Source organism: Drosophila sechellia, chromosome 3R (assembly GCF_004382195.2).
Source record: "Drosophila sechellia strain sech25 chromosome 3R, ASM438219v1, whole genome shotgun sequence".
Taxonomy (NCBI): domain Eukaryota; kingdom Metazoa; phylum Arthropoda; class Insecta; order Diptera; family Drosophilidae; genus Drosophila; species Drosophila sechellia.
Window position 1 is genome coordinate 20595251 of NC_045952.1, and position 24854 is coordinate 20620104.

The following is a 24854-nucleotide window of genomic DNA, read 5'->3' on the forward strand; positions in this document are numbered from 1 at the left end:
AAACTTGCCAATTTCAGCTTCAGTAATATTTCATATTGCATTCTCAAGGATCTCCCCAAAGTATTTATGGTTTGAATTTAATAATGATGGTTTCTATGTTTAATTTGTATAATTGAAGCTAAACAAAATGTTACAAATATATTTATATAAGTGCTATTTCGTTTCAACTGTGATCGCTAATTGGACAAATTACATATTGCTGGTAATCGTACCATCTTCTCCTGGACTAATAACAAATAGTAAGTGTATCATCTTGTTTCTGGAGGAAGGGGACACAGGACGTAGTCTACAAATACAAGAGTCCGCTGGCAGCGGCGTGGGCCATCAAGGTGTTGGCCGCCTGCTGGGTCTCCAGCATGAGGCGAGCCTCCTTCATCCACTCGCCGGCAATCTTGCGCGATGCACCCTGCAGCAGATTCATGTACTTGAGCGCCTGCAAGAAGTCGCTGCGATCCACATGGTACCTGTGAGACATAAAGGCTATCTTCAATATAACGCTAGTAATGGATGAATCAATCGCCTGACCTGGCCCTGTTTAGGATATCGTAGGTGTCCAGTTTGCTATAGTCGAAGGGTTTGTTCTCGAGTTCGTCCTTGGATATGGGATTATCGGGTCGCAAGATGAACAGCGATTGCAGATAGGACAGGAAGTAGATGGGCAGACCGGCTCCTTCCTCGGGCACCAAAGCCAATCGTCGCGCCACGCGCTCCACATTCAGGAAACGCTCGCGCAACGCATCTTCTGGATAGACACCGCGTTCCTGCGCCTCCTTCGGGACACTCTCCAGCACAGCTGCCACCAGGTCGTCACCCTCTGTAATCATACGCATTTAGCCACTGAAATCGAACTGTAGGACTGTAGGTTTCAACTTACTAGCCACCTTGGCAATGGCATTGATCTCGTTCTTTAACGGGCGCAACCTGTCCTTGTAGTGCACGCCAGGAGTGGCAGCGCGCACGGAGGCCCACAGAGCTTGGCAGGCGGCCCAAAGGGCCTGCGCCTGATTGGCAGTACGCTCTGCATCCGCACGCTCTGCAAAAATGTTGCATATAATGTTAATAAACATTTCGATTAAATCAAAAATAAGTTGGGATAAGTACTACCCTACTTATAGGGTGAATATACCTTGAAACTCATCCTCTATCTCTAAAGTAGCAGCATGTTTTGGAAAGGTTTGAAAACCATTATATATCTAGCCGGGCTACACTAGCAACATTCAACCGATATTGTATAAAACATTGAATTTACCTGCCAGAGCCGCGTCCATTCCGCGAAGCTTGCCGAGCATCGCGGCCAATTGTAACTTATAGTTGGCCTTTTCAGTCGCCAGCTTATCCTCAAGCTCACGCTTAAAGCTTCGCGTCAGATCGGTCTCCCGCTGCGCCACGATGTCCTTTATGTGATCGGCGTGAGCCTCTGCTTGTTTTTTAAGCTGCAGGCGCAACAGCTTATCAGACTCGGCGTGGATGTGGAAGATTTTCTTCTGATTTTCCACGGCCAGCTTGCGCCGCTCGGCCTCCAAATGGTATTCCAGTTGGGCGCGCAAAGCCTCCGAATCGTTGTCGCCGCGAACCGAGTCAATAGCTCTCTTCAGGCGCAGCTCACCATCGGTTTGCAAGCGCTGCAGCTCCTTCTGGTAGGCCAGGACATGGGTGTAGGCGTGCAGGATGAACAAGTCCAGGTCCTCCTTTGACAGATTAAGTTTCTTATCCGCCAAACTGAGGCCGGGGAAGATAGACTCGATCTCGTCAATGAAGTAGTTTCGCGCCTTCTCCACATTGCGCCAGTACTTGTCTGACACGCTGGCCGTGTCCTTGTGCCGGTAGAGCTCGTCCTTGACGTTGCCAATGTGGTCCACCAGCTTCTTGATCTTGTCGCGCACCGCCTCAACTTTTTTTGCGTTTTGGGCCGTTGCCGCAGCACTCAGGGCGATCTCGCAGGCGACTACAATTAATAGAAGCGAATGTAACTCATATATGGAAGCTATTTAGCAAACGATGGACTTACCAATCTTCTCCTGAGCCTCACGGGCTGCTCGCTCTGCCGTAGCCACTGCCGTATCACGTGCACTTGCGCGATTTTTTAGCGTGGTCCAAAGAGAGTTCTCTCCATTCTCTACGGCCTTGTCTACAACCTTACGGACATCGTCATTAAACCTGAACGATATTCAAATTTAAAATCACGCAACGAATAGTTAACGAGAATTGCTCACCCCTTCAAAACGCCAATAGCGACGTTGTACTCCTTGACGGCCAATTGAGCAGACAGCTCGATGGCTTTCTCCAGCTCAACAACATCGCGGGGCAGTGGATTATCCTTAGGCTTGGCGGCGGGCGTAGGCGCTGCTGCTGCTGGCTTCTCGGATTTCGACACTGGCTTCGCTTGAGTCTGGCTGACTTCGCTAGGCTTTGAGGGTTTCGTTTCCTCAGCTGGATTGGCCTTCAAGGGCTCCACTTTGGACTTCTTGGACTTGTCATCGCCGCTGCCGCCGCCAAACAGGCCCGTCACCTTAGAGGTAACGGAGTCTACGGTGGACGTCACTGTCTCGATGCCAGACTTGACCTTATCGATCTGATCGTTGACGTTCTTGGTGATGCCCTTGAATGGCGGTTCCTCCTGCAGAGCCACCTTGATGACGGATCCTGCGCCGGGCACATTCTTCTCCACCAGCTTGCGGAAGTCGTCGTCGTATCTGGAATTTGATTTATTTATTATTCAATGGTTCATTTAAGCTTTTCAGGTGCAACACAAATATTGTTTCGGCTGTAGTTTTGTACGAGTTTGTATTGATCTACAGGTGGACCTGCCTGTCCTTATCTTAAACCTTTATTGTGGCTCTATTTACTTGGCGTAGGTGATGACTCCGCCGACAGCTGCCAGAGGTGAGACGAATAGGACCACTTTGCCGAAGCCAGCTTCGCGCATATGCGGTGGCGGAGGCAGGCTCTGGTATCCTTGATATCCTTGATCGCCTTGCTGTCCTTGCTGTTCCCCCTGCCGCCTGCCCTGCTCCCGGCTGCCACTTCCGCTGCTGCTTCCGCCAAATTGCCTGTTGTTTGCGGTCGTCTGCTGCAGCGTACGCTGTTGCAATGAAAGGCAAACATTTAGGATCATCACATTTAAGGTAATTGGCCAGCCCGTTGACACCCCCGCGTCCTTGGACAACTGGAATTTTGGAGCTTTTCGCCCAATTCCTGGGCTTGGTAGATGACATAACCAGCGCCTCTTGTTGTATTTTCGCCAACCGCTTGTTTGTGGGCACGCGGGGGTGTGGGGCAACGTGACGATCGATTTTCACGTTATCAAACAGCTAGAAATGAATGGGTCAAAGATTCACCTGCAGGGCGCACTTGCACTGATCTCGCACCGCTAACCGATACATGGTGTTGATTTTGCTGGGATCCTGCTCTGCTCGTGCTCCTGCTCCTTCGGCTACCGTAAATTTCAAGTCCCGGCGGCGTGAATTAAATATTGCCCAATACGTTCGAAGCTGGCTCGACTGCGTCAGCGCTGGTGGGTGAATGGCTGGCCAGTGCTGCTGCTTCCTCTTCCATCCCCCACACTCACACGCACACGCACACGTGTCCTGCGTGCTGCTCGTCGTCCTTTTCGCTTCGCTTGCCCGCGCCACTCGAATTTGATCACTCAATTTTGGTTTGTGTTTTGATGGGAAACGTGTCGGCAACATATACGCATGTACTCGATAGGCCAGTCAAAATACATTTGATTTGGAGATGGGCACATAAGTTTAAGCTACAATTTTTATAACAAGTTTTAAATTGTCAGAATTTTCAGTGCTCTACAAATGGATTACATGGCTAAGGGATCATTTTGCCTTAATTGTTATGAACGAAAAATAGAACTTGAACCAATTCTTAGGTGAATCCCAAAACATTTTCGATACTTCTTATGATGACCGGTTCCCATCTCCAATAGCAAGGTAAACTGTGTTTGTTCGCTGTGAATGGCACACAGCTGACTGTTACGCGATTCGAAAAGAAGAAGAATACCTGCGTTTTGTATGGAATTATAGGTTTATCTTTATCGTTTTAAGTGAAATGCTAAGAACTTTTGTGACAAGCGGTAAATTAAAATCAGCTAATAGAGTTTACAAGTTTACGGTAATTTAATTGTCCTTAACTTCCAGCGCTGCGAAGCGTTTGCCGCCAGTCGCCGGCTGCAGCTTCGTTGATTCCTCTGGTGCAGCGGACACAACGTGCCACTTTAATGACTCTATCCCGTCCATGCCTGTTGCCCACGCCATCACTGGCATCTCCTGCTCATCACCAGCTCCTCCAGCTGCCGGGAGTACTCGCTGCCACAGGAACACCATCAAACACACGCAACGTAACCAAGTTCTCGCTGGTGAAGGGTAAACGAAAGACCGTCAAAGCGGTACTGAAACGTTTTAAGCGCCTGGACTGGGGCGCCTGGATACGCACCCATTCCGGTCGCCAAAAGAAGCTCTTCAAGAAATCCGCAGCCTTACGACGCCGCCTAAAGCAGCACGTCTTCACCAATGCCACGCAGAGCTGGCTGCTGGACAAGATGGTCACCAGCTATTGGCGGCGCCCAAAGCATTTCATCAACGATCCCTATAAGCCCTATCACAGCCGCAACGAGTACTATGCCACACAGTCAAAGACCTTTAAGGTGTGACCTGGCTAATCAAAGATAATACATAGTTTATAGTTTATCCATTGAAAACTACAAAATCTATTAAATGCCATTGTTTCACTAACAACACAAACTATACAAACACAACAAGACAAATGGTGTGACAACCCTAGGGGGCCACAATCTTGTTGCACAGCTTGCCCAATCCAACAATCTCCGACTGTACGACATCACCGGGCTGGAGGAATTCCGGCGGAGTGCGATGCATGCCCACGCCCTTGGGCGTTCCGGTGACTATGATGTCGCCGGGCAGCAGGGTAATGGTCTGCGACAGACGATTGATCACATCGTCCAGCTTGAAGATCAGACTGCCGGTATTGCCGTTCTGCTTCTCCACGCCGTTGACCCAGGTTTTCAGATTCAAGTTGTAAACATCCGGCACCAGACTCTTGTGCACCACAGCCGGTCCCAGCGGCAGGAAAGTGTCCATCGACTTGCCTATAAGGAACTGACCACCGTTGCGTTCCTTCTGCCAGTCGCGGGCGGAGATATCCTGGGCCACCGAGTACCCGAAGACATAGTCCATGGCCTGGGATTTGGGCACCTGGCGGGCGACCTTGCCAATGACACAGACCAGCTCAACCTCCCAATCGATTTTCTGTGGAATTTTTTTTTTTTGGTTGGTTATCTCGATGAGCCTATCTCTTGTTATCTCTCGCTCCACTTACGCTGCTGGCCGCATGAGCGATGACATTATCTTGAGGACCCACAAGGGCATTGTTGAACTTGCTAAAGAACATGGGTTCCTTGGGGGCCGGCTTGTTCTGCTCATCGCAGTGGTCTTGGTAGTTCAGACCTGTCAGCAGATCGAAAACACGTCATTTGGAGGTCAGGGTCCACCTACATATGTTTATACATATGCATGTAAATTCATTCTTTACCAATGCAGATGATCTTGCCGGGATCGGTGATAGGTGGCAGCAAGGTGACATCATCGTTCACCTCGAGTCGCGGCTGCTTTTCCGCCTTCTTCGCCAATTCCTCCAGATTGGGATCCTGGGCAATCAGGGTCTTCAGATCGCTGGGCACACCCTCCAAGCCGGCGAATTCCACCAGCGACTTTTGATCCTCGGACAGCAGACCAAGTCGCTTGGCCAAGTCACCTCTTCGCAGGTATTGAACGAACCTCATTCTGGCAGCTTGCATTTATGACTGATTTACGTCGACCGAATCTATCGCGGCTATCCAATTAACGCTCCAGTGGCCAAAAACGATTCTCACGTAATGAGGGCACCAGCAATCAGTTAAAGAAGGCACACGCGTTTTTCAACACTGCCAGACCTTAACCCCCTGAAGCCACAGGGGGGCATGCCATATAAATGGCATTTTCTTACTAGTAACTAGCCATAATTTCGCAATAAATAAATGTACATATATCAATAAAAAAAAACATTAAGCAATATATTCCTTCACAATGCTAACAACTCGTTACTGCAAAATTCGAAATCCGTAAAAGGATAAAATAAAAATCAAAACCACATTCAAATTTTGGTGTTATGAAGTCAAGATTCAACATTTATTTAAAGAGAGGGCTCAACTTCGTTTCGCTTCGCAGTGTCAAACGCATTTAACCAAACTCCTCTTCCATCCACACGATAACTTAAGCCGATTTTGTACCTATAGCGATCATCTAAATATGCGTTCCTCCTAGTCGCTACCAGCGGTCACTTTGCCGCCATCCGCGCTGCCAAACTTCTCGAACAGCTCGTACCTCCAGCGCATGTAAGCTACGCGCATTCTGTCCCAAACGTTGTCCACGGAGTCCATGGCTGGGCGCACGTCCAGCAGGGCAAAGCGGTAGTCCTTGTCCACCAGTCCACCGTCGTAGTAGTCAATGACGTAGCGCACATCCTTGCCACAGCGATCGACTATCCAGTCATGCCTATCGAATGGCAGCTCGTATCTGTAAGGCAATGTGAACATTAATTCAGGTAGGATCTTCCCTTTGGAGTCTACCTACCCCAGCCAGCTGCGGAATCGAGCGCGCGGACTGAAGTCCTTGGCCTTGCCACCGAAGCTCTTGAGGCGCGGATTGCCACATTCCTTGGCGTGGAGCGCCTCCCACTTGAGAACCTCCTGCCAGGCCTGCTCGTTGTTGGCATTGTGGATGCGTATGATGTCGCCCATGTCCTTTTGCGATACGTCCTCGGTCTTCCAGCGCCAGCCCTTGCGAAGCATGGCGTTCCAGAACATCTGTTGGCTGGGATACTGCCAGAATTGAACGCTGCCATCCTCGGTGACTTTGGGAATGGTCGACGTCTGGCGGTCGGTGGGCAGTGGGAAGGGCTGATCTGCCGCCGGCTGTTGGTTTGCCGGTGGCATCATATTCAGCGGATTAACGTCGCTGTTGTCGTGCTGCACCGGACACTCGGAAGCGGCCTGCATCTTGGGATGTGGGGGCACGGCGGAGGCCGATTTTGCATCTCCATGCTTCTGATGCATGGGGCATTCTGGTGGCGGGGCACCACCGCCGCTCGTGTACTTGGCGTGGTCCACCGGCACACTCTTCGTGGCCTCCATTTGCACTCGGGTGATAGCTGTATTGCCCATTTTTGCTGGGGATTGGTTAATAACAAAATCTGTGTCACGAGGAAAATCGCATTAGTTCTCTCAGTTGCGTAACTGTAAGGAGTGGGTTACGCTCCTAGTGCTGGGCCCCAACGCCAGGACTTACTCGATCCTAATGGTCACAACTCTCGATATCTGTCGATCTTCTCCTGGAGCCAGTCGCCTTAAATTTTGATTAATATTTTCGTTAGTTCATCGTTAGAACTTTTGAGCCCAAAATGCAGCGAGGTTGTGGTCAGAGCTGCCAGACCGATGGAAAGTGTACCAGTTGTTTCTGCACAGTGACAATATGTTAAGTTAAAAATTTAAAAAATCAACTCGCACCGCACGGCAATGTGAGTTTATGGTGTGTCTGTCTACAAATGAAAAGCATTGTTGAATATATTTCAAGTAAATGAAGTTGTAGTTAAACACCCCAGCTCTGCAGTGCAGTGTTGTGTAGTCGCTGTGCGGTATTTTTAAAAATAAAAGAAAATACATTTTTAAATTCAAGTCTTATTTTGCAAGTGTTATATCTAGTGTTTAAAAAACTTGGGGTAAGTTTTATTTCATATGACATTCCTTCTATTTCTGAGAAAAGTCGCAAGTAAAGCATTGGTAAAAATTTTGATTGTACATTTTTGATATTTGAACGGATGCCTTGACATCCCTATTCGGGGCGTTTTCCAACACCGACCATAGCCCGAAATTTGTTTTTGGGTAGACTTCCGATATTTAGATTGAAAAGTGAGTAAATACGACCGGATAGAGCATTAAAACCTGCGATTTAGGTAAATCTATGGAGCGCCGCAATGCTGGCCGGCAGGATGGAATGAAAAGATCCGCATATCTCCAGTTTTAGAGCAGAGATTACCGCACTACCTGCATAGCTCCTGTGATGTAACCACACGACAAATTGCCACTGGACCAGATATAATTGTTATTATCGTGTTTTGTTTTTGTACTGACCCATGTTATCCCTTTCAGAATGACCGCCGTGTTCCGCGTAGGACTGGTGCGGCTCGTCAGCCGCGCCACACAGTCGCCCAATCTTCTCCAGGCGCAGACGAATGCCCTGCCCGCTGCCTTCCAGCAGCGATGCAGCATCTCCGGCAAGACGATGCGAGGTGGACCCCGGGTGCCCAAGGCCACCCCCTATCCGTACAAGACGAAGAAGTACAGCGTGTTCAATGCTTTTTTCGACAAGACCTCCAAGCGTTTTGACGAGAACTCCAAGGTGATCTGTGTGGAGGGACCCATCGCGGCCGGCAAGTCAAAGTTCGCCAAGGAACTGGCTGAGGAGCTGGACATGCAGTACTATCCAGCAGTGGACCTGGACCTAATTTACATCAATTCGTACGGCTATGACATGAGGAAGTTGGATCCCCAGTTGCCCCCTAGCTGCCGCAGCTACGATGTGCGCAATTTCTGCCTGGACCCCAGCCACGATCTGGCTGCCCAGTTCCAAATCCGCATGTACATGCTGCGCTATTCGCAATACATTGATGCCCTGCAGCACATCCTAAGCACCGGCCAGGGTGTCGTCCTCGAGCGCAGCCCCTACTCGGACTTTGTTTTCATGGAGGCCATGTTTCGGCAGGGTTATCTGTCCCGCGGTGCCCGTTCCGTGTACAATGAGCTCCGACAGAACACCATTGGAGAGCTGCTGAAGCCGCATTTGGTTATCTACTTGGACCTGCCGGTCGATGCCGTGAAGAAGCAGATCAAGGCACGCAATGTGGACTACGAGGTGCAATCGAAGGTGTTCAGCGATGCCTACTTGAGCGATTTGGAGCAGCTGTACAAGCAGCAGTACCTCAAGGACATCTCCACCCATGCCGAGCTGCTCATCTACGACTGGACAGCCGGCGGTGAGACTGAGGTTGTGGTGGAGGATATCGAACGCATCGACTTCGACCAGTTTGAGGCGGATTCTCACAACAAGAAGATGCTCGACTGGCGTTTCCCGCTGGAGCCCGAGTGGTGCGAGGCCCGTATCAAGTACTGCCACGAGAAGCCCGATCTGATGAACTACTTCAATGTGCCGCGTTTCGATGTCCCGGAGCTGGTGCGCAGCGCTGACGACGGCAAAGTCTGGCGTGATGTCTGGTTCAATGTGAGTGCGGTGTTTCAATTTCCCTGTTCAATTTATTTTTACATTCATTCTTCTTCGCACATAGGCTCCCGGCATGAAGTACCGTCCTGGCTACAATGCAGACATGGGCGACGAGGGTCTGCTCACCAAGACGAAAATGGGCATCAACCAGGGCATCTAGAGGGTGTTTGCTATGCGCTCGAGTTGAAATCACCTGGCGAAATGTGTTAATTATCTAATAAACTATCTAGTAAAATAATGAGAACGCAATCACTTAGCGAATATGGTAACTCGACTGTAAATACTTTTCATACAACAAAACTCGAAATATTGGGTTTATTTATACTTTTTTTTTTGAATTCAGCTTAATCATGAATAACTAAACATATTTCTATCCTCTCCAGTTTCATTGATCAACCAGAGATTAATTTGTGAAATTTGTTTAATTTATGCATTATATTAGAGAATACTTTGTACACATTTAGCACTATAACTCCGGTTGCGCTATGGAACATTTGGGTATTCGTTCTCCCGCGGATACTTAAACGCGGATCAATCGCTGTCGTAGTCGTTCTTTCCAGCACCGCCGCCCACCGAGGTGAGCGGTCGCCGTGACTCCTCGTCGGATCCGTAGACGACATCCTCATCGGAATCGTCGATCATGGAAATAGCCGGATTATCCTTGGTGACAGCCAGCTCCGCCTGGGCGAACCGTCCATCCGGCGAGTACACATACGCCATGGTGTACAGGTAAAAGTTAAGCAGCCCGTAGAAGCACATAAACTGTGCAGAGCTGCGATAGGTGGTGTTAAGTGAGGCGACAAAGTTGTCCTCCAGGATGCCGAAGCCAAAGCGACACGTCGTCACCGTGATGGATATGGACAGGACGAACAGCATAAGCAGCGTGAGGAACTTCAAGCGCATATCTGGCGAAATGGATAAAGCATTATATCGTAAGATCAGACTGGGAGCACCCTGCATTATGTCTCACCAAAGTACGGCATGGAGCGCAGCTCGGTGTACGCCCGCAGTAGCAACAGCAGCAGATAGAGCACATACATGCAGCAGGCGATGTAGAAGAACATCTTGAAGCCCTAAGAATGATTTGGTTTTCTTATTACATTTCATTGGTATGTATATGATGTATACCCACATTGTAGTTTTTCGTATCCACAAAGTGACTGTATGTGGGATCCCTCAGCTCGTTGCACTTCTCCCACGTGGCCAGGACGATGGCGCACAGCCAAATGGGCAGGACGACGATCACCTTGACCAGGTAGAACCGCACGAAGCTGCGCTCGTTCTGTCGCAGTCCATGGTAGATGCACAGCCAAAACATAAGCAGAGCACAAAGGAACGTGGCTTGCAGAATGGCGTCCAGCATTCCAGGCAGCCAGGAGTTCATCAAAAATATCAGCGGGAAGAAGGGATCTGTGCGTAGAAGATTATTAGTCTATAGACTCCAACTAATCCGGATGAAACACCTACTGTCGTACAAAAGCAGCAGGGGCAGGAGTACCGACAACCATCGCTGCTCAATGGACCAATCATAGATTGGATACTTGCGCAAGGTGTGGGCATACCAGCACTGCAAGCAAAGAGATAGCATTATTCCATATTTCTAGAACCATTTGCAAATCACTTACTATGACAATGAAGGTGAACAGCAGAAAGATGCACCTAAACCAGATTTCAATCTGCGTGAAGTCCGGACTGTAAGTCTTGAACTAAAGTGAAAAGTTAGTGACCACCACCCACGATGGAAATGCCATGCCACTCACGTAAAACGTTATGCTGCGTATATTATACTTCTGATGGAATGACTCCAAGCCGTAGAAGCGCACAGTGATGATATAGTGGGCATAGTCGAGGAATCCCAGATGCATCACCGTGAACTCCTCGCAGTCGTTGCGTACGCAGACCAAGTGCCGCGTCCGGTTGTGAGCCACTCCGGATCCAAGGACACTTTGGGGCTTGTGCTGCTCGTTTATGCCATCGATTGAGACGCTCACTTGGAAACTCTTGTCGTAACGCTCGTCTGAATGATTGTCATATACATAAGATAAGTAAAACAGTCGTAATCACAAGACCCACCATCGTTGTTGTCCGTCACCAGCTTGACTATCAGCCACATTTGCTGCGAGTATGTGGTGGTCAGCGGCGACTTCATGGCGAAGGGTCCCTTCCCCAGGACCGTTGGGCTGTGCGCCAGCGAGGTGTTCGCCAGAATCTGCTTGGCGGTCAGCGAGGAAGTGCTGGTTATGGGCGGTCCCGTCAGCCCGATGACGATGCCCAGACCGAAGCAGGTGAAGAATCCCAGGAAGACCATGACAAACTCGCGCTTGTGCATCGAGTAGAGCCGCATGTGGACGGATCGCTCGCAGCGATCGTGGTGATAGGCGGGCGAGATGTACCTGCTGAAGTCGCTGAACAAATCGCTGAACTGCGAAAGGGACGATTTGAGGCGCAGCAGGAGCCCGCCGGACGGCAGCTGGTAGGCGTAGCCCAGGCCAGAGGCATCCGCATCCGAGTGGGGCTTGGCCATGGCCGCTGGCAGGAATTACGGGTGTCTAGCTGATGCTCGGTGTCCACCTAGCCGTCGCTCTTTACTGCATCTCCTCTACGCCGTAGAACTCTTTTTTCACGTTTTTTTTAGGGATTATTGACAAGTCTTCCACTATCCGCCCGACGTTTGTGCGCCTTTCGTGGAAAATATCGATTTTGGCCAGCACTACTCGCATATGTTTTGGCTTGCAAGTGGGGGTGGCTGGGCCATAGGGTGGTGGGCGGACCATCCGTCGAGTTGTTTGCCATTTCACATGCACTGCGCATGCGGACTCTTATCACAACTGAAGGTAAATAAAAGGCACAGGCTTGTCCAGGGAATATTATGGAACCGGACGGATAAATAACTTAAGAATTCAATTGGGCTTGATACACATGCATATATCCCACATGAATTATATGAGCTCAATTCAAACATAATGGGTGTGCAATATAATCAATCAATTTACACATCAGTTTGGCTTACATCTATCTAGTTTATTTTGTGGGGACCTTTAGTCCCAATATTTTATCTGGCCATCCCAGCCAGCGGTGACCACTTTGCTGGCCTCGTGCGGATGCCAGAGGGCACTGATGCAGACGCCGTCGTGCGCTTGCCACTTCTTGTACATCTTCGTCGTCTTCCAGTCCCAAATATAACATTTGCCATCGCCATCGCCCGACACCAGGTAGCTCATGTCCGGCGAAAAGTCCAGCTGGCAGGCGTAGCCAGAGACCATGTGACCGGTGAAGGTCTTTTTGCGGTTCATCTTGAAGCGATTGAGGGCGGAGAAGATGACGATCTTGTTGTCCAACGACTGGCAGGCCATCCATTTGCCATTGGGCGCCAATGTGACTGCCGGCATGGAATGCATAGTGGGATCGGCAATGTACTTCATGTCCACAGGAATGTCCCACTCCCATATGCGCATCGATTTGTCGTCCGAAGTGGTCACAAACCGTCGGTTGTCGTCCACAAAGGTGATGGTGCTCACTGATCCCAAATGCCGGTCATATTCCTGTACAATATCACCGCTGCGAGTGTCCCACTGCGAATTGATAGGAAAACAATTGTTATATGAGCATCTACTTTTGTAAATTTTACTTACGCAAATGATCTTCTTGTCGGAAGTGCCGGCAACGAACAAATGTTGCTTGCTATTATCCGGATGGAATTTCACACAGAAAGGCATTTTACGCGTTGTGAATCGGGACACTACATCGCCCGTTTCTGCATCCCACAACTTTATGTAGCGATCATATGAAGCAGACAGAAAGTTGGTACCCCTGTTGTTCCACGCAATGTCCTTGATGGCCTGCCGATGACCGGAGAAGGTGCGTATGCAGCGTCGCTCGCCGTAAACCTCCCACAGTTTGACCCGGCAGTCCATCGAACCGGAGAGCAGGAGATGAGCGGTCTTAGGGAACCATCGGATGGAGGAGATGCCCTTGTTGTGGCCCGACCAGGTATGTATGTGCGCCTTGGGCAGGAAGCATTTGGTCGGTGGTGCATTCGATCGTAGATTCACGCCAAGATCATGAGGAGCGTGCAAATAAGAGCGGCCCTGGTAGTCGTACGCATCCTTGACTGTGGAGCAAAAAAGGAAAAGATTATTAACGATATATATTCGGTGGCTACTAGATTAAACTCACTGTGCAGTGTAGACTTCTCCTCGAGCGGCTTGTCCTCGGGAATGCGTCCGCGCTTATGCCGCTTCGACAACAGCTCGTCCAGTTCGGCGCGCTCCTGTTCATTTGGCTTTGCCACCGACACCTCGTTCTCGAACTTGCCCCAGGGACCGAGAAAGCCCTCAATGTCCTCGGGATTATCATTTTTCTCTTGCTTGCGCAGTTTCTTTGCCTTGGGCGCCTCGAACACCGTCTTGCCATTGTCATCGTACGCGGACTGCAGGTCACCCACAAAAGACTGGCCGTCCGCCTGATCGTCCACGCTCGGGTCCAATGCGTAGCCGTAGGTGTGAAAGGTGCGTCGCTGGTTCTCAAATTCGAAGGCATTGATGTGGGCCTTCTCTACGTAGCCGGCAAGGGTGTTCCGCGGAGCGCGCTGCTGCATGGTGAGGTCCGGATGCTCCGGACCCTTTACCGGAGCATACATTTCCTCATAGCGCGGATTGTAGGTTACCTCCTTGAGCGTGGGATCCAGAGTTCGGGGCACTGCCGATGCTCCAAGGGGAACCACCGTTGGCGCCGCACAAACAGCAATGGAATTGGATAGCGAGTGTGTCTTGTCGACGGGCAGCAGGTGATCCGGAATGGGAGCGGAGGACTCTGAATTGGTGGTGGCTGTGGCGGCGTCCTCATGGTCCGATTCTCCATCCGAGGAACTGGCGTATGACTGAAGGCCCAACATTTAGAGGCTGCGGACGAACTCTGTGTACTTGTTCACAAAATGCTGAAGGTAGATCACGACCAGAGTGTAGAGGAGGAATACGAAAACGTTAATGGATATTTCCATTCGTCTACACGTTTGCGTTTATCATCAGTTGCTTTAGTAAAAGTAACAAAAACATATTTATATATCTATCAAAACTAGCGATGGTGCGTGCTATCTGTTATCGATATTATTGAATGGCTATGTTATGGTCTCACTACGGTCGCTAAAATGCAAGCTGATTAAAGCTTATTTTAAATTTTTCAAATAAATTTTGATATGCTGTACACAAATATGAAAGAAGTTATTTTAGCTGATGTTGCAGAGCATTTTGCTCAAACCTCTATTCAGTGCTGATTGATAACAGGTAAGGAAATACGGTCATACTGAATAAGTGATAAATTTTGGGAACTTTTGACCGCTGAAAATACCGTCTCTGTAAATTAGTCACAATGGTAGAAGGCAAGCACTGGAGCTACGACATCCTCAAACAGATCGCCATCGAGGGATGCACCGAGGACGTGGAGGACTTGAAACAAACCCTTGCTGATGAGATCGGTTCGCAACGCAGATTGGATTGCATACGAACCATTGAGGATTTAATTGACTGCCTGGAACGAGCGGACGAACTGTCGGAGGACAATGTGGAGCCACTGCGCCGGATGTCGGGCAATATGCCGCAGCTCATCGAGGCTCTGAGCAACTACACTCCACCGGAAAACTTTCGTGGACGTCCGGTGAATGTGTACCAGGAACTCCGATTGGCCGAGGAACTTCGTCAGCAGCTCCGGATTGCGCCAGCGTCCCAGGGTGCTCAGCCATCAGTTTCGGCACTAGCTGCCGCTGTGCTTCCATCAGGAATCCAAAACTATGCCACCCCAGCTGCTTTTACGGATAGCAAACGAACGGCGGTTTTTAAGAAAATATCCCAGGAACTGGGTCGCTATTGGCGACGACTGGGCCGATCGGCGGGCATAGGCGAGGGCCAAATGGACACCATCGAGGAGCGTTACCCGCACGACCTGAAGTCCCAGATTCTGCGACTGCTGCAGGTCATCGAAGAGGACGATTGCCACGATCCCAAGCACTTTCTGCTTCGTCTGTGTCGCGCCCTGGGCGATTGTGGTCGCAATGATCTGCGCAAGAACGTGGAGCAGATAATGTCGCATTAGAAAGCATTCTTTACATGAATTTTGTTATGATTTTAGTTATTATTGTGCTGGAGAGCAACAATGTGTTGCCTTTATCCTTGCCTTTATACCAGATCATAAAAATCGCATACTAAAAATCATGATCTTATGATAAGAAAATGTGATTCCCATTTTGAATGATAATAGATAGATTAATTTGATTCTCTTATCCACCTTTTGCGTGGAACTATCGAATTGGCGATTATCGATAAGCACAGCTGGCTGGCTATCGTTTGTTTCGGGGTGAATGGTTAGCAACACGTGCGCGCAATATTTTATTTGAGAATTCTGTTTTTAACCATTAAAGTGTATTAAAAAGCATACATAGTTAGCAATATGTCTATTCGGGAGAAGCTGCTGATGAAGAAGATCGTTAAGCGGGAGAAGATGAAGAAGGAGCTCTCGCAGAAGAAGGGAAACAAGAAGGCCCAAAAGCAGGAGCCATCCAAACAAAATGGCAATAAACCCAGTAAAAAACCCGAGATACTCAGTAAAAAGCATGTGGCCGAGGATGAGGGTACGATTGAAAACATGTGTGCATTGTAAAAATATGTAATATTCACTTTTCGACCGGCAGATGACGACTTAGAGGAAGATTTCCAGGAGGCGCCGCTGCCCAAGAAGAAGCAACAAAAACAGCCTTCAAAAAAGCAAGAAATTCAGGTGGCCAACTCGGATTCGGAATCCGATGACGATGAGCAGGAGGATGAGGCAGATGAGGATAGCGATGTGGACGAAGTAGCCGAAGTTGATGAGGACGATGTGGACAGCGGAAGTGAAGACGATGACCAGCAGGAAGGTTAGTAATAGAGTCGATATTTAGGGAATTCGTTCTAGCTACATATAATAATGATGATTTTTAAAGGCGAATTTGAGCAGCTCTGGAGCAGCGAGTTAATGTTGCCCAGGGCAGGCATGAAATCCATTTAAAAACCAACTGAATTATATCAAATATTGGAATACTGTATTCCTGAGAAACCCAAAATTAACCAAGATTACCTATTTCAGATGAAGATGAAGAAGAGCCTGTGCCAGCCAAGAAAACGAAGTTGCTTCCCAACAAGTCCAAGGCACAGAATGGCAAACCAGCTAAAGACGACAAGCCCTTTACTGTGGAATCCTCTCTGGCTGCTCTGGACTACCGAGATTCGGATGATCGCAGCTTTGCCTCCCTAAAGGGCGCCGTGTCCGAGGCCACATTGCGAGCCATTAAGGAGATGGGTTTTACCGAGATGACTGAAATTCAGGCGAAATCACTGACACCCCTACTAAAGGGACGCGATCTGGTGGGTGCTGCCCAGACGGGTTCCGGCAAGACCCTGGCCTTCCTGATACCCGCCGTCGAGCTGATAAACAAGCTGAGGTTTATGCCACGCAATGGCACCGGTGTGATCATCATCTCACCTACCCGAGAGCTGTCCATGCAGACTTTCGGTGTGCTCAAAGAACTGATGGCACACCACCATCACACTTATGGCTTGGTGATGGGCGGCTCCAATCGGCAGGTGGAGAGCGAGAAGTTGGGCAAGGGCATCAACATACTGGTGGCCACACCGGGTCGTCTGTTGGATCATTTACAAAACTCGCCTGACTTTCTGTACAAGAACCTTCAGTGCCTGATTATCGATGAAGTGGATCGGATTCTGGAGATCGGTTTTGAGGAGGAGCTTAAGCAAATTATTAATCTGCTGCCAAGTGAGTTACGAGTATCTATTAAAGGTTCTAATTGTATTTTTAAACTAACTTTATCTTTCAGAACGCCGCCAGACGATGCTCTTTTCGGCCACACAGACGGCTCGCATCGAAGCGCTTTCCAAGCTGGCCCTTAAGTCGGAGCCAATTTATGTGGGTGTTCACGATAACCAGGACACCGCGACTGTAGATGGACTCGAGCAGGGATACATTGTGTGCCCCTCGGAGAAGCGCCTGCTCGTGCTCTTCACGTTCCTCAAAAAGAATCGCAAGAAGAAGGTGATGGTGTTCTTCTCGTCCTGCATGTCCGTCAAGTACCACCACGAGCTTTTCAACTACATTGATCTGCCAGTGACCTCCATTCACGGTAAACAAAAGCAAACGAAACGAACGACCACTTTCTTCCAGTTCTGCAACGCGGAATCTGGAATTCTCTTATGTACGGATGTGGCTGCTCGTGGATTGGACATTCCGCAAGTCGATTGGATTGTGCAGTACGATCCTCCAGATGATCCACGCGAATATATTCACAGGGTGGGCCGAACGGCCAGAGGATCGGGCACCTCGGGTCACGCCCTCCTTCTGATGCGACCGGAGGAGCTGGGCTTCCTGCGCTACCTTAAGGCCGCCAAGGTGCCGCTCAACGAGTTCGAGTTCTCCTGGCAGAAGATAGCTGATATTCAACTGCAGGTGGGTGCTCTTTTTTTGCGTTAAAATTGTAACCTATGGATTAAGGTCTGATCTAATTCTTATGTTTCTTATCCGTTGCAGCTTGAGAAACTGATCGCCAAGAACTATTTCCTAAACCAGTCGGCCAAGGAAGCCTTTAAGTCGTATGTGCGCGCGTACGACTCGCATCAGTTGAAGCAGATCTTCAATGTGAACACGCTGGACCTGCAGGCGGTTGCGAAAAGCTTTGGATTCCTGGTGCCACCCGTAGTTGACCTGAAGGTGGGCGCGGCCAAGCGGGAGCGACCGGAAAAGCGAGTGGGCGGCGGCGGTTTTGGGTTCTACAAGAAAATGAACGAGGGATCGGCCTCCAAGCAGCGGCACTTCAAGCAGGTCAACCGCGACCAGGCCAAGAAGTTTATGCGTTAATTTTTTAGATTTAGGCAGAGATATACCGTTGCATATTGTAAATCAGCTGCTTTACTTGAGTGTGTTTATACAAATAAGCAAAAGATATAAAACTAAATGTTTCCAATTCACGAATGCACGTAACCATTTGGCCAGGTCATCATCATCATAATCATTAACAACTGGCATCCCACTCGATCTCTCGATGCGGATGTGACTTCTCCTTATTTGCCGCTTGTTGTTTCAAATGTTTATTGTTGTCGCCGTCGAGTCGAGCTGAGTCGCCTCCCCAAATTTGGCCGATTGCGCTTTTTTATTTCGTCTGTCGCTCGCCAAATTGTGCTACTTTTAGGCCCATGCTCGCCCAGTCCAAGTCCCTCCTAAACGGGGGCGACGCTATTGTTGGGCCAACTAATCGATGATCGGGCGCTTAATCAATTGCTGGCTTACGGGCGCCCACTGCGCCACTGCATTGGCCAATTGAAACAGCATTGGGCAGCGATCAATTTTCCAATAAAACTCGTTTAGGCCGCCGTTTTGAAGAGATTCCATCACCCACAATACGAAAATATAATTGCGGGCCACCTTGGCTTGAATATAATTGAATCTTTAATCTACAGTTCGTAGTAGAACTTAAGGTATTTTAGTTTTTAAATTAGTCAAAATTATAACAAGGAAGCTTATAGGGATTACGATCATCTTTTTCTTGAAGTTTCATAAAAGGAATACACCATCTTTCGATTAAATAATATTTTGCGCAGGTTTTGCACTTAAAGAAGTCGATTTTTAAAACATTAAGTGTAGAGTAAATAGTAGTTTAACCCCTTTACTTAATTGTTTTTTTTTTTTTTTAACTATGAACTTTGAAATATTTTCAAGTTATCGAGTTTCTGTAAGTGCGCAAATTGGATGTTGTTGGGGTCGTGGGCGTGACGAACGTTTGGAGACCACAACGCGGTACGCCCACACGCACACGCCCCCTCACCGCCCGCGCCACTGCCCACTTGCCACTAGCACTTGTTTCTAAAAGCCAAGTTAACGTTGTTTCTGTGAATGAAAAAGCCAACGCGCTCGAGTTTACTCATTCATGAGTACTTTGCGGATCGTGGTTGGATTAGTTTTGCCCAGACTGCGTTTTGTTGAATCCAATCAGCTGGTCGGGCACAATATGCAAAGTGGAAACTTTATGAATGGATTCGGAAAACGGATGACGGGGGAACGGGGAAGGAGTTTCACCTGTGGGTCGCTGCGACGTGTGACACAGAAAATGCATTCGCACAGGCGACAAAAATATGGTTGGAAAAAAAAATTGGTAAATATTGGGGAAAACATAAATATTACATTTTAATAACAAGCTAAGAATACACATAAAATCTGTAGATACTATAAATAAATTGTATTCATTAAAGCCCCACACTTGTGAGCATGGTCAAAAACCAAACCACTCTGGACACTTTTGTATCTGACAGATACTTACTATCTGTGTGGGTGTTGCAGTTCAGTTTCTTTGTGGCACCCTAAAACTGACAAACTCAACCGGTGGCGCCCACACGGCCGCGTCTCATGCGTAATGGAAACAACTGGGAACTGGTTAATGGCCGACTGCCGCCTGGCTTTTGGCCAACATATTGCTAATTACACACTCTCACACCCAATGGTTTTTTTCTGTGTCGGAGGTAAATTAAGAAAAAGAATGTTTAATTTGTCGTTTAGGCCACAAAGCCGCTAAATGTCTTGGCCAAATTTGCATGCGACACAAACGTGCAGTGGCCAAAAAAGGATTCCCGGACCAGCAAAGTAGTGTTAGCGCCGCCTGGCAGGTTGTCAATCGTTGGAACCACTTCCTTTTAAGCAGGCGAATTGGTCAAACAATCGAATTGCATTTGGGATGCAATATCTCGCTGTTCTTAGTAATAACTCACTCCTCTTGAAGGCGGCGAAAGACTTTAGATTTAGGTGCTTGTATTAATGGTGCATCGACTTTTCAACTTAAATTTACACTCAAGTTTAACCAATTCAAGCATTTTTCTCGCCTAACTTTACAGCTGCTGGAAAACTTTTGTATTTCCGTTTTCCAAAACCGAAAGTGCCGCCCAAAACGACCTACTCACAATGAAAAACACCATATTCAAAAGGGCAAATTCCAAAGCCCTAGAGAGATTAACGGCCCAAGGAAAACTTGCCACTTCGGACTTGGCCAGATGTCCAATGGACGACGTGGGTGTGCGGATTGGAAAGGGCTTCGGTCTGTGGCCCAGAGATTTAAATCGGATATCCATCCCATAAGCAAACAATGTCTCAATCGCCACGCACATTGACACATTTTTCAATGGCACTAAAACTATATAATGGGGCCGTACAACACATTTAATGTCGGCCCACACACAGGCCAATTCCGATCGGTTTGAGCCAAGTGCACACAAATTTGGTGGGACTTGTGGCCGGACTGTGAAACTTGGCCAGGTGAGGTCCGGTGGTGGGAGTCTGCTTTCCAATGGAACGACCAAACCGCTGTCCATCCACAACTTTGGCCACTTTAAACTTTCACGTCTCATTTTGATGCATGCGGGTTTCAAAAATCGGATCTTGCCCCATGCCTGGTGTTAGCTAGATGTGCCGCCCCAGAAATTTTGGGTTCCGTTGAGGGTGGCTGTTGCAATGAAGTGATCCTCATACATATATATCAAAATATTGTTGAAAACACAAGAGTTGTAATATTGGAAGGACCTAAATGTAAACAGAACCAGAGTCAAATTTTAGAATAAAAGTAAAATTGTAACGATAATAAATTATTTTTAGTACGTAATATCTTGCTAATGTGTTGAATTTTTGTGAAATTCGCCAACCACACGGAAGCCAGCGAAAAGTGTCTTTCGCGATGGAAAGTAAAAGTTGTCGCCGGCCTAGGGTCGCTTATATGGTGCGTCCATCGAAACGCTCGCGAATGCCAATTTTCCCACATACATTTCGCGTTTTGCGGCAGAGTTAACCAAGTTAACACCAGCATTTGGCCAGTACGGGTTCGGGGGCTCATTTGCATGGTGTTTTGGGCTTGGGGCCCAGATGCTAGCCCCCGCATATGTCCGGCGAAACAAAATGCCGCTTGGTTCTAATCTGCCAGCAATTTCCGTGCGCAATTAATGCCCCCACAGCGCAGTGTCTTAATTAATTCAAAATCAACGCCAACGCGCCAAATTGTGGCCCACCCAGCGACCTGGTGGCAACGCTGAATATTGTTAGTCAATTAATGCATTAACTAGGCTCCATTTGGCAGAATATTAATGGACCACCTTTGTATTTAGTTGCTTTTAACTTATTTGGCCATTTATTAACTTTTATATTTGCACTTTTGGGCAAAATATGTGTAATAAGTTAACCAGCTGCGCAACTCTGTTTGAGCGGAATGGCAACGCTGATGGGTGATCTCGCATGCTAGCAGTAGGGTGCGAGAGAGCCAAGTCAGAGAGAAATTGACGTCAAAAAGTTTGATATTGGGGTATTTTACTTTGGAAATGGTTATGCAAATATTGACTATACATCACCGAGTATTTAAAAGCACTGATTCGTTAGAAATATAAAAGAATTTACATGAAAGTACCCCAAATATATAGCTAAATATTTTGTCTTAACTATTTTTTAAAAGCAACCATACTTTGTGACGTCACTAACCGAGAGAGCAGAGAAACAAGAGCACTCTGAAACCACCACCCCACGATCGCACTGGCATGATCTCACACTTACAACGTTTTGTGCTCTTCGCTTCGCATTCAGTTTCTTTTTCTCTTTCTTTGCGCACGGTTCAGTGGTAGGAAAATTAGGAGGAATCGTTCAGTAAAGTCCCGAGATCCGTTCGCTATTGCCCGACTCGAATAAAATCCATATACACATATATCAAATAAACAAAGGAAAGGAGTCCTCAGAGAAGAGAAGTGTGTTTCAAAAACAAAATACTTTCGAAACAAAACGAAATGAATAAAAGCCAAAGCCACCCAGCAGCAACAACAAATACATAATCAGCAACTGTGCATATTTCTGCGAAGTTTGCTGCGTTTTGAGATCGTTTAAGTGGCCTTGTACACTCGGTACATATCCAGGCAAAGGAATTTATACCTTTCTATCTTCAAAACGTAGAAATTTGAATATAAAATTTATTTAAATACTTTTTGTTGTATTTGCTGTTGCAGCAGCCAAATGAGCGAGGGAGAGAGAGAGGCAGCTATTTTGACATTCTGCTTTCATTCATCTCCGTCGCATATACAGTTTTACTGTATATTGTCCGTGTGTGAGTGAGCGATCGCCGAGGAATTTTCTGCCTTCGCTTTCGACTTGCTGCGCTCTCTCAGTATCTCTCGCATTGTTGTTGCTGCCGATCGTAAAAAATACTTTTGGGCGGAGTTGTTTTCATTTCGTTTTCCGTTTTCAATATCGCTCGCGTACGAAACTTAATGAATTTCCCAACTCCCACAGTAACGTGTTAAAAGTAGCAAAAACAACTAAAAAAAAGTGTGCACTAAGTAAAGAAAGCAGAGACCCAAGGAAAGTTGAAAGTTGAAAACCAGAATCTCGACGAGAACAAAATAAAAAGTTTCCAAAAACCCACACATCACACACGCACGCAGCAAAATGAGTGTCTGTGAGAGCAAAGCCGTTGTGCAACAGCAACTGCAGCAGCACTTGCAGCAACAGGCAGCCGCAGCAGTTGTTGCGGTCGCGCAACAGCAGCAGGCTCAAGCCCAAGCTCAAGCCCAGGCTCAGGCCCAGGCTCAGGCACAGCAGCAGCAACAGGCGCCGCAGGTGGTGGTCCCCATGACCCCGCAGCACTTGACCCCGCAGCAGCAGCAGCAGAGCACACAGAGCATCGCCGACTATCTGGCCCAGTTGCTCAAGGACCGCAAGCAGCTGGCCGCCTTCCCCAACGTCTTCACCCACGTCGAACGCCTGCTGGACGAAGGTAAGTCGCTAAAACTCAAACCGAGTAAGATCCCTCCAAGTCACAGGATCATCCTAATCGCGGATCAAAGACTCAGCGGCAGGATAAAAAACACTAGCTAGCCTTTTTTGAATCAAACGGCACGAACAGTCTTATTGAAGTCCATAAAAAGTTTGTTATTGTGACAATATCCTGTACCATTCGGAATTTGTTATATATTAAATCTGATAATGCTTTAATATCAGTTTTAAGAATTTAAGCTACACAAAAAATAAATTTAGATATCCTTGGTATAATGTTTAGTTATTTAACTCTAGAATGTACTTTAAATTTGTGTTCGTATTCCGAAAATTTATGAAAGGAACATTAAACTATTGTAGTATACAAATCGATGCCATTACAATTTGGTTTATATCTGTTTTAATCAAAATCAAATCAAAAAATATTTGCAAAGCACTTTAATTCCGAGAATCTAGCGGGATTTATTGTAAACATGTATTACAGAGACTGCAGGTATTTAGAACACATTTACTTTGGGTAAATGTGAGAGATTAAATGAGTAAATATGTTATTTTAAGTGGTGACTTCATTTTCAATCGTGAGGGCCAGGCGTGCTAATAATTAGGGTGCCTCTAACCAAGTGATCACTGTAGTTCAATCAGTTTTGGGCCATGGATCTCTGGGTGTCTGGTTTGTCTCCTCGGCGTCTCCTTTTCTGCATCTTCTCCATTGCGGGTTCTGAGTTCATTCCACCTTACAAACCCAAACGAGATGTTTGTTATTTTTAGTTACTTCCTTTTTGTGCGCCTCTTCGCGAGCGCACACTACTTACACCTCTCTCCGTGCTCTCTCCTTTTGTCTTCTTGGCTCCACACTTGACTGCCAGTGCAGCCTTTGTTGTTCCTATTATGAATTCTTTGTTGACTCGGCCATTCGTAAACCAACAAGAAGGGAGGCGTGGATTTGAAGGGACACAGAAGGAGATGCGAAACCCCAGGGGGGAACCCCCAACACAGAAAGAAACAATAATGTGGTGTGGAATGATGTGATAAGAGATCATTTTATTCATCATATGCTAAAAGTTTTAAAATTTTTAAATATCGAAAATTATTGGATCCATTTAACAACGATTTGTTTTGCTCTGTGCACTGAAAGTGTAGCAAACTTATCTGAAATACGAAAGATTTACCTCAACTGCCCACGCTTTGCCTCAAAAACCGAAAAATCAAAAAAAAAAAAGAAAATATGAATAAATATATACGGCAACGAAGCAAACACTTTGAAAGGCAAACCAACAAAAGTCAACTTTCGGGGCGGGATAAGGGCGGGGGCGTGGCACTACCTGGTCGCATCTTGTATCTTGTATCTCGCATATCGGAGCTCTCGTTTCTGTATTTGCCCAACATCTGTTGCCCATATGCAGGCCGGCCAAGAGGGTGTGTGTCGCCTCGTAATGACAAAATTATGTTGCACAGATACACAGATTCAGATACTCGTGGTGCGGTATTTGCGGATTGCAAGGTACCGCTAGATGGCCAGGGTACACTTATTATGTACAGCGTATGTTTGGATTACTTTTAATATATGTTTTTACCATATCGCTTGATCAATTTGCTTATAACTACTACTACAATTTAAATAACATTTAATTATTGCAATTAATCCGGAAATGTGATAGCAAATGGTCTGTATAATAAGATGCAAGATCT

At 47.4% G+C, this 24854-nt stretch overlaps 11 protein-coding genes across 19 annotated transcripts in view; 5 read left to right on the plus strand and 6 right to left on the minus strand.

The window, feature by feature from the left end:
• Positions 1–4: 4 nt before the first annotated feature.
• LOC6607365 (MICOS complex subunit Mic60) lies at positions 5–3742 on the minus strand. 2 transcript variants are annotated; one of them, XM_032722211.1, is made up of 9 exons: positions 3339–3742; positions 2847–3082; positions 2214–2693; positions 2009–2157; positions 1250–1945; positions 1127–1147; positions 875–1033; positions 526–814; positions 5–464 (listed from the first exon to the last, which is right to left on the minus strand). In XM_032722211.1, the coding sequence occupies exons 1-9, from the start codon at positions 3687–3689 to the stop codon at positions 287–289; spliced, it is 2559 nt and encodes an 852-aa protein (XP_032578102.1). In that variant the 5' UTR covers positions 3690–3742; the 3' UTR covers positions 5–286. The 2 variants fall into 2 exon arrangements, with proteins under 2 accessions (XP_032578102.1, XP_002032138.2); XM_002032102.2 differs by lacking the exon at positions 1127–1147.
• Positions 3743–3965: 223 nt separating this feature from the next.
• On the plus strand, positions 3966–4745 carry LOC6607366 (39S ribosomal protein L35, mitochondrial). Its single transcript, XM_002032103.2, has 2 exons — positions 3966–4084; positions 4149–4745. The coding sequence occupies exons 1-2, from the start codon at positions 4060–4062 to the stop codon at positions 4658–4660; spliced, it is 537 nt and encodes a 178-aa protein (XP_002032139.1). The 5' UTR covers positions 3966–4059; the 3' UTR covers positions 4661–4745.
• Positions 4694–5928, minus strand: LOC6607368 (fumarylacetoacetate hydrolase domain-containing protein 2). The gene is made up of 3 exons (XM_002032105.2): positions 5560–5928; positions 5347–5474; positions 4694–5276 (listed from the first exon to the last, which is right to left on the minus strand). Exons 1-3 carry the CDS (start codon positions 5822–5824, stop codon positions 4788–4790), a joined length of 882 nt encoding a protein of 293 aa, XP_002032141.2. The 5' UTR covers positions 5825–5928; the 3' UTR covers positions 4694–4787.
• A 236-nt stretch (positions 5929–6164) lies between these two features.
• On the minus strand, positions 6165–7509 carry LOC6607369 (cytochrome c-type heme lyase). 2 transcript variants are annotated; one of them, XM_002032106.2, is made up of 3 exons: positions 7353–7509; positions 6639–7233; positions 6165–6581 (listed from the first exon to the last, which is right to left on the minus strand). In XM_002032106.2, the coding sequence occupies exons 2-3, from the start codon at positions 7226–7228 to the stop codon at positions 6326–6328; spliced, it is 846 nt and encodes a 281-aa protein (XP_002032142.1). In that variant the 5' UTR covers positions 7229–7233; positions 7353–7509; the 3' UTR covers positions 6165–6325. The 2 variants fall into 2 exon arrangements, with proteins under 2 accessions (XP_002032142.1, XP_032578103.1); XM_032722212.1 differs by having other exon boundaries at positions 6639–7257; positions 7353–7508.
• Positions 7510–7868: 359 nt separating this feature from the next.
• Positions 7869–9590, plus strand: LOC6607370 (NADH dehydrogenase [ubiquinone] 1 alpha subcomplex subunit 10, mitochondrial). Its single transcript, XM_002032107.2, has 3 exons — positions 7869–7972; positions 8213–9341; positions 9406–9590. Exons 2-3 carry the CDS (start codon positions 8214–8216, stop codon positions 9499–9501), a joined length of 1224 nt encoding a protein of 407 aa, XP_002032143.1. The 5' UTR covers positions 7869–7972; position 8213; the 3' UTR covers positions 9502–9590.
• A 60-nt stretch (positions 9591–9650) lies between these two features.
• LOC6607371 (transmembrane protein 181) lies at positions 9651–12197 on the minus strand. Its single transcript, XM_002032108.2, has 7 exons — positions 11415–12197; positions 11102–11358; positions 10967–11047; positions 10809–10908; positions 10474–10751; positions 10312–10414; positions 9651–10246 (listed from the first exon to the last, which is right to left on the minus strand). The coding sequence occupies exons 1-7, from the start codon at positions 11863–11865 to the stop codon at positions 9873–9875; spliced, it is 1644 nt and encodes a 547-aa protein (XP_002032144.1). The 5' UTR covers positions 11866–12197; the 3' UTR covers positions 9651–9872.
• Positions 12198–12294: 97 nt separating this feature from the next.
• LOC6607372 (pre-mRNA-processing factor 17) lies at positions 12295–14255 on the minus strand. Its single transcript, XM_002032109.2, has 3 exons — positions 13518–14255; positions 12974–13452; positions 12295–12913 (listed from the first exon to the last, which is right to left on the minus strand). The coding sequence occupies exons 1-3, from the start codon at positions 14233–14235 to the stop codon at positions 12380–12382; spliced, it is 1731 nt and encodes a 576-aa protein (XP_002032145.1). The 5' UTR covers positions 14236–14255; the 3' UTR covers positions 12295–12379.
• Positions 14208–14426, minus strand: LOC116801611. The gene has a single exon (XM_032722213.1). The coding sequence runs from the start codon at positions 14338–14340 to the stop codon at positions 14236–14238; it is 105 nt and encodes a 34-aa protein (XP_032578104.1). The 5' UTR covers positions 14341–14426; the 3' UTR covers positions 14208–14235.
• A 256-nt stretch (positions 14427–14682) lies between these two features.
• Positions 14683–15612, plus strand: LOC6607373 (fas-associated death domain protein). The gene has a single exon (XM_002032110.2). The coding sequence runs from the start codon at positions 14709–14711 to the stop codon at positions 15426–15428; it is 720 nt and encodes a 239-aa protein (XP_002032146.1). The 5' UTR covers positions 14683–14708; the 3' UTR covers positions 15429–15612.
• A 150-nt stretch (positions 15613–15762) lies between these two features.
• LOC6607374 (probable ATP-dependent RNA helicase pitchoune) lies at positions 15763–18346 on the plus strand. Its single transcript, XM_002032111.2, has 5 exons — positions 15763–15963; positions 16024–16245; positions 16455–17141; positions 17203–17828; positions 17910–18346. The coding sequence occupies exons 1-5, from the start codon at positions 15783–15785 to the stop codon at positions 18234–18236; spliced, it is 2043 nt and encodes a 680-aa protein (XP_002032147.2). The 5' UTR covers positions 15763–15782; the 3' UTR covers positions 18237–18346.
• A 3642-nt stretch (positions 18347–21988) lies between these two features.
• Positions 21989–24854, plus strand: part of LOC6607375 (protein held out wings) — a 36429-nt gene continuing 33563 nt past the window's right edge. For 4 of the 7 annotated variants that reach the window (XM_032723680.1, XM_032723682.1, XM_032723681.1 and 1 more), the window contains exons 1-2: positions 21989–22144; positions 22683–23166. In XM_032723680.1, coding sequence (XP_032579571.1) covers positions 22839–23166 — 328 coding nt within the window. In that variant the 5' untranslated portion in view covers positions 21989–22144; positions 22683–22838. The remainder of the gene's footprint in view (positions 22145–22682; positions 23167–24854) is intronic. The other 3 variants (XM_002032112.2, XM_032723683.1, XM_032723685.1) reach the window with 1 other exon arrangement.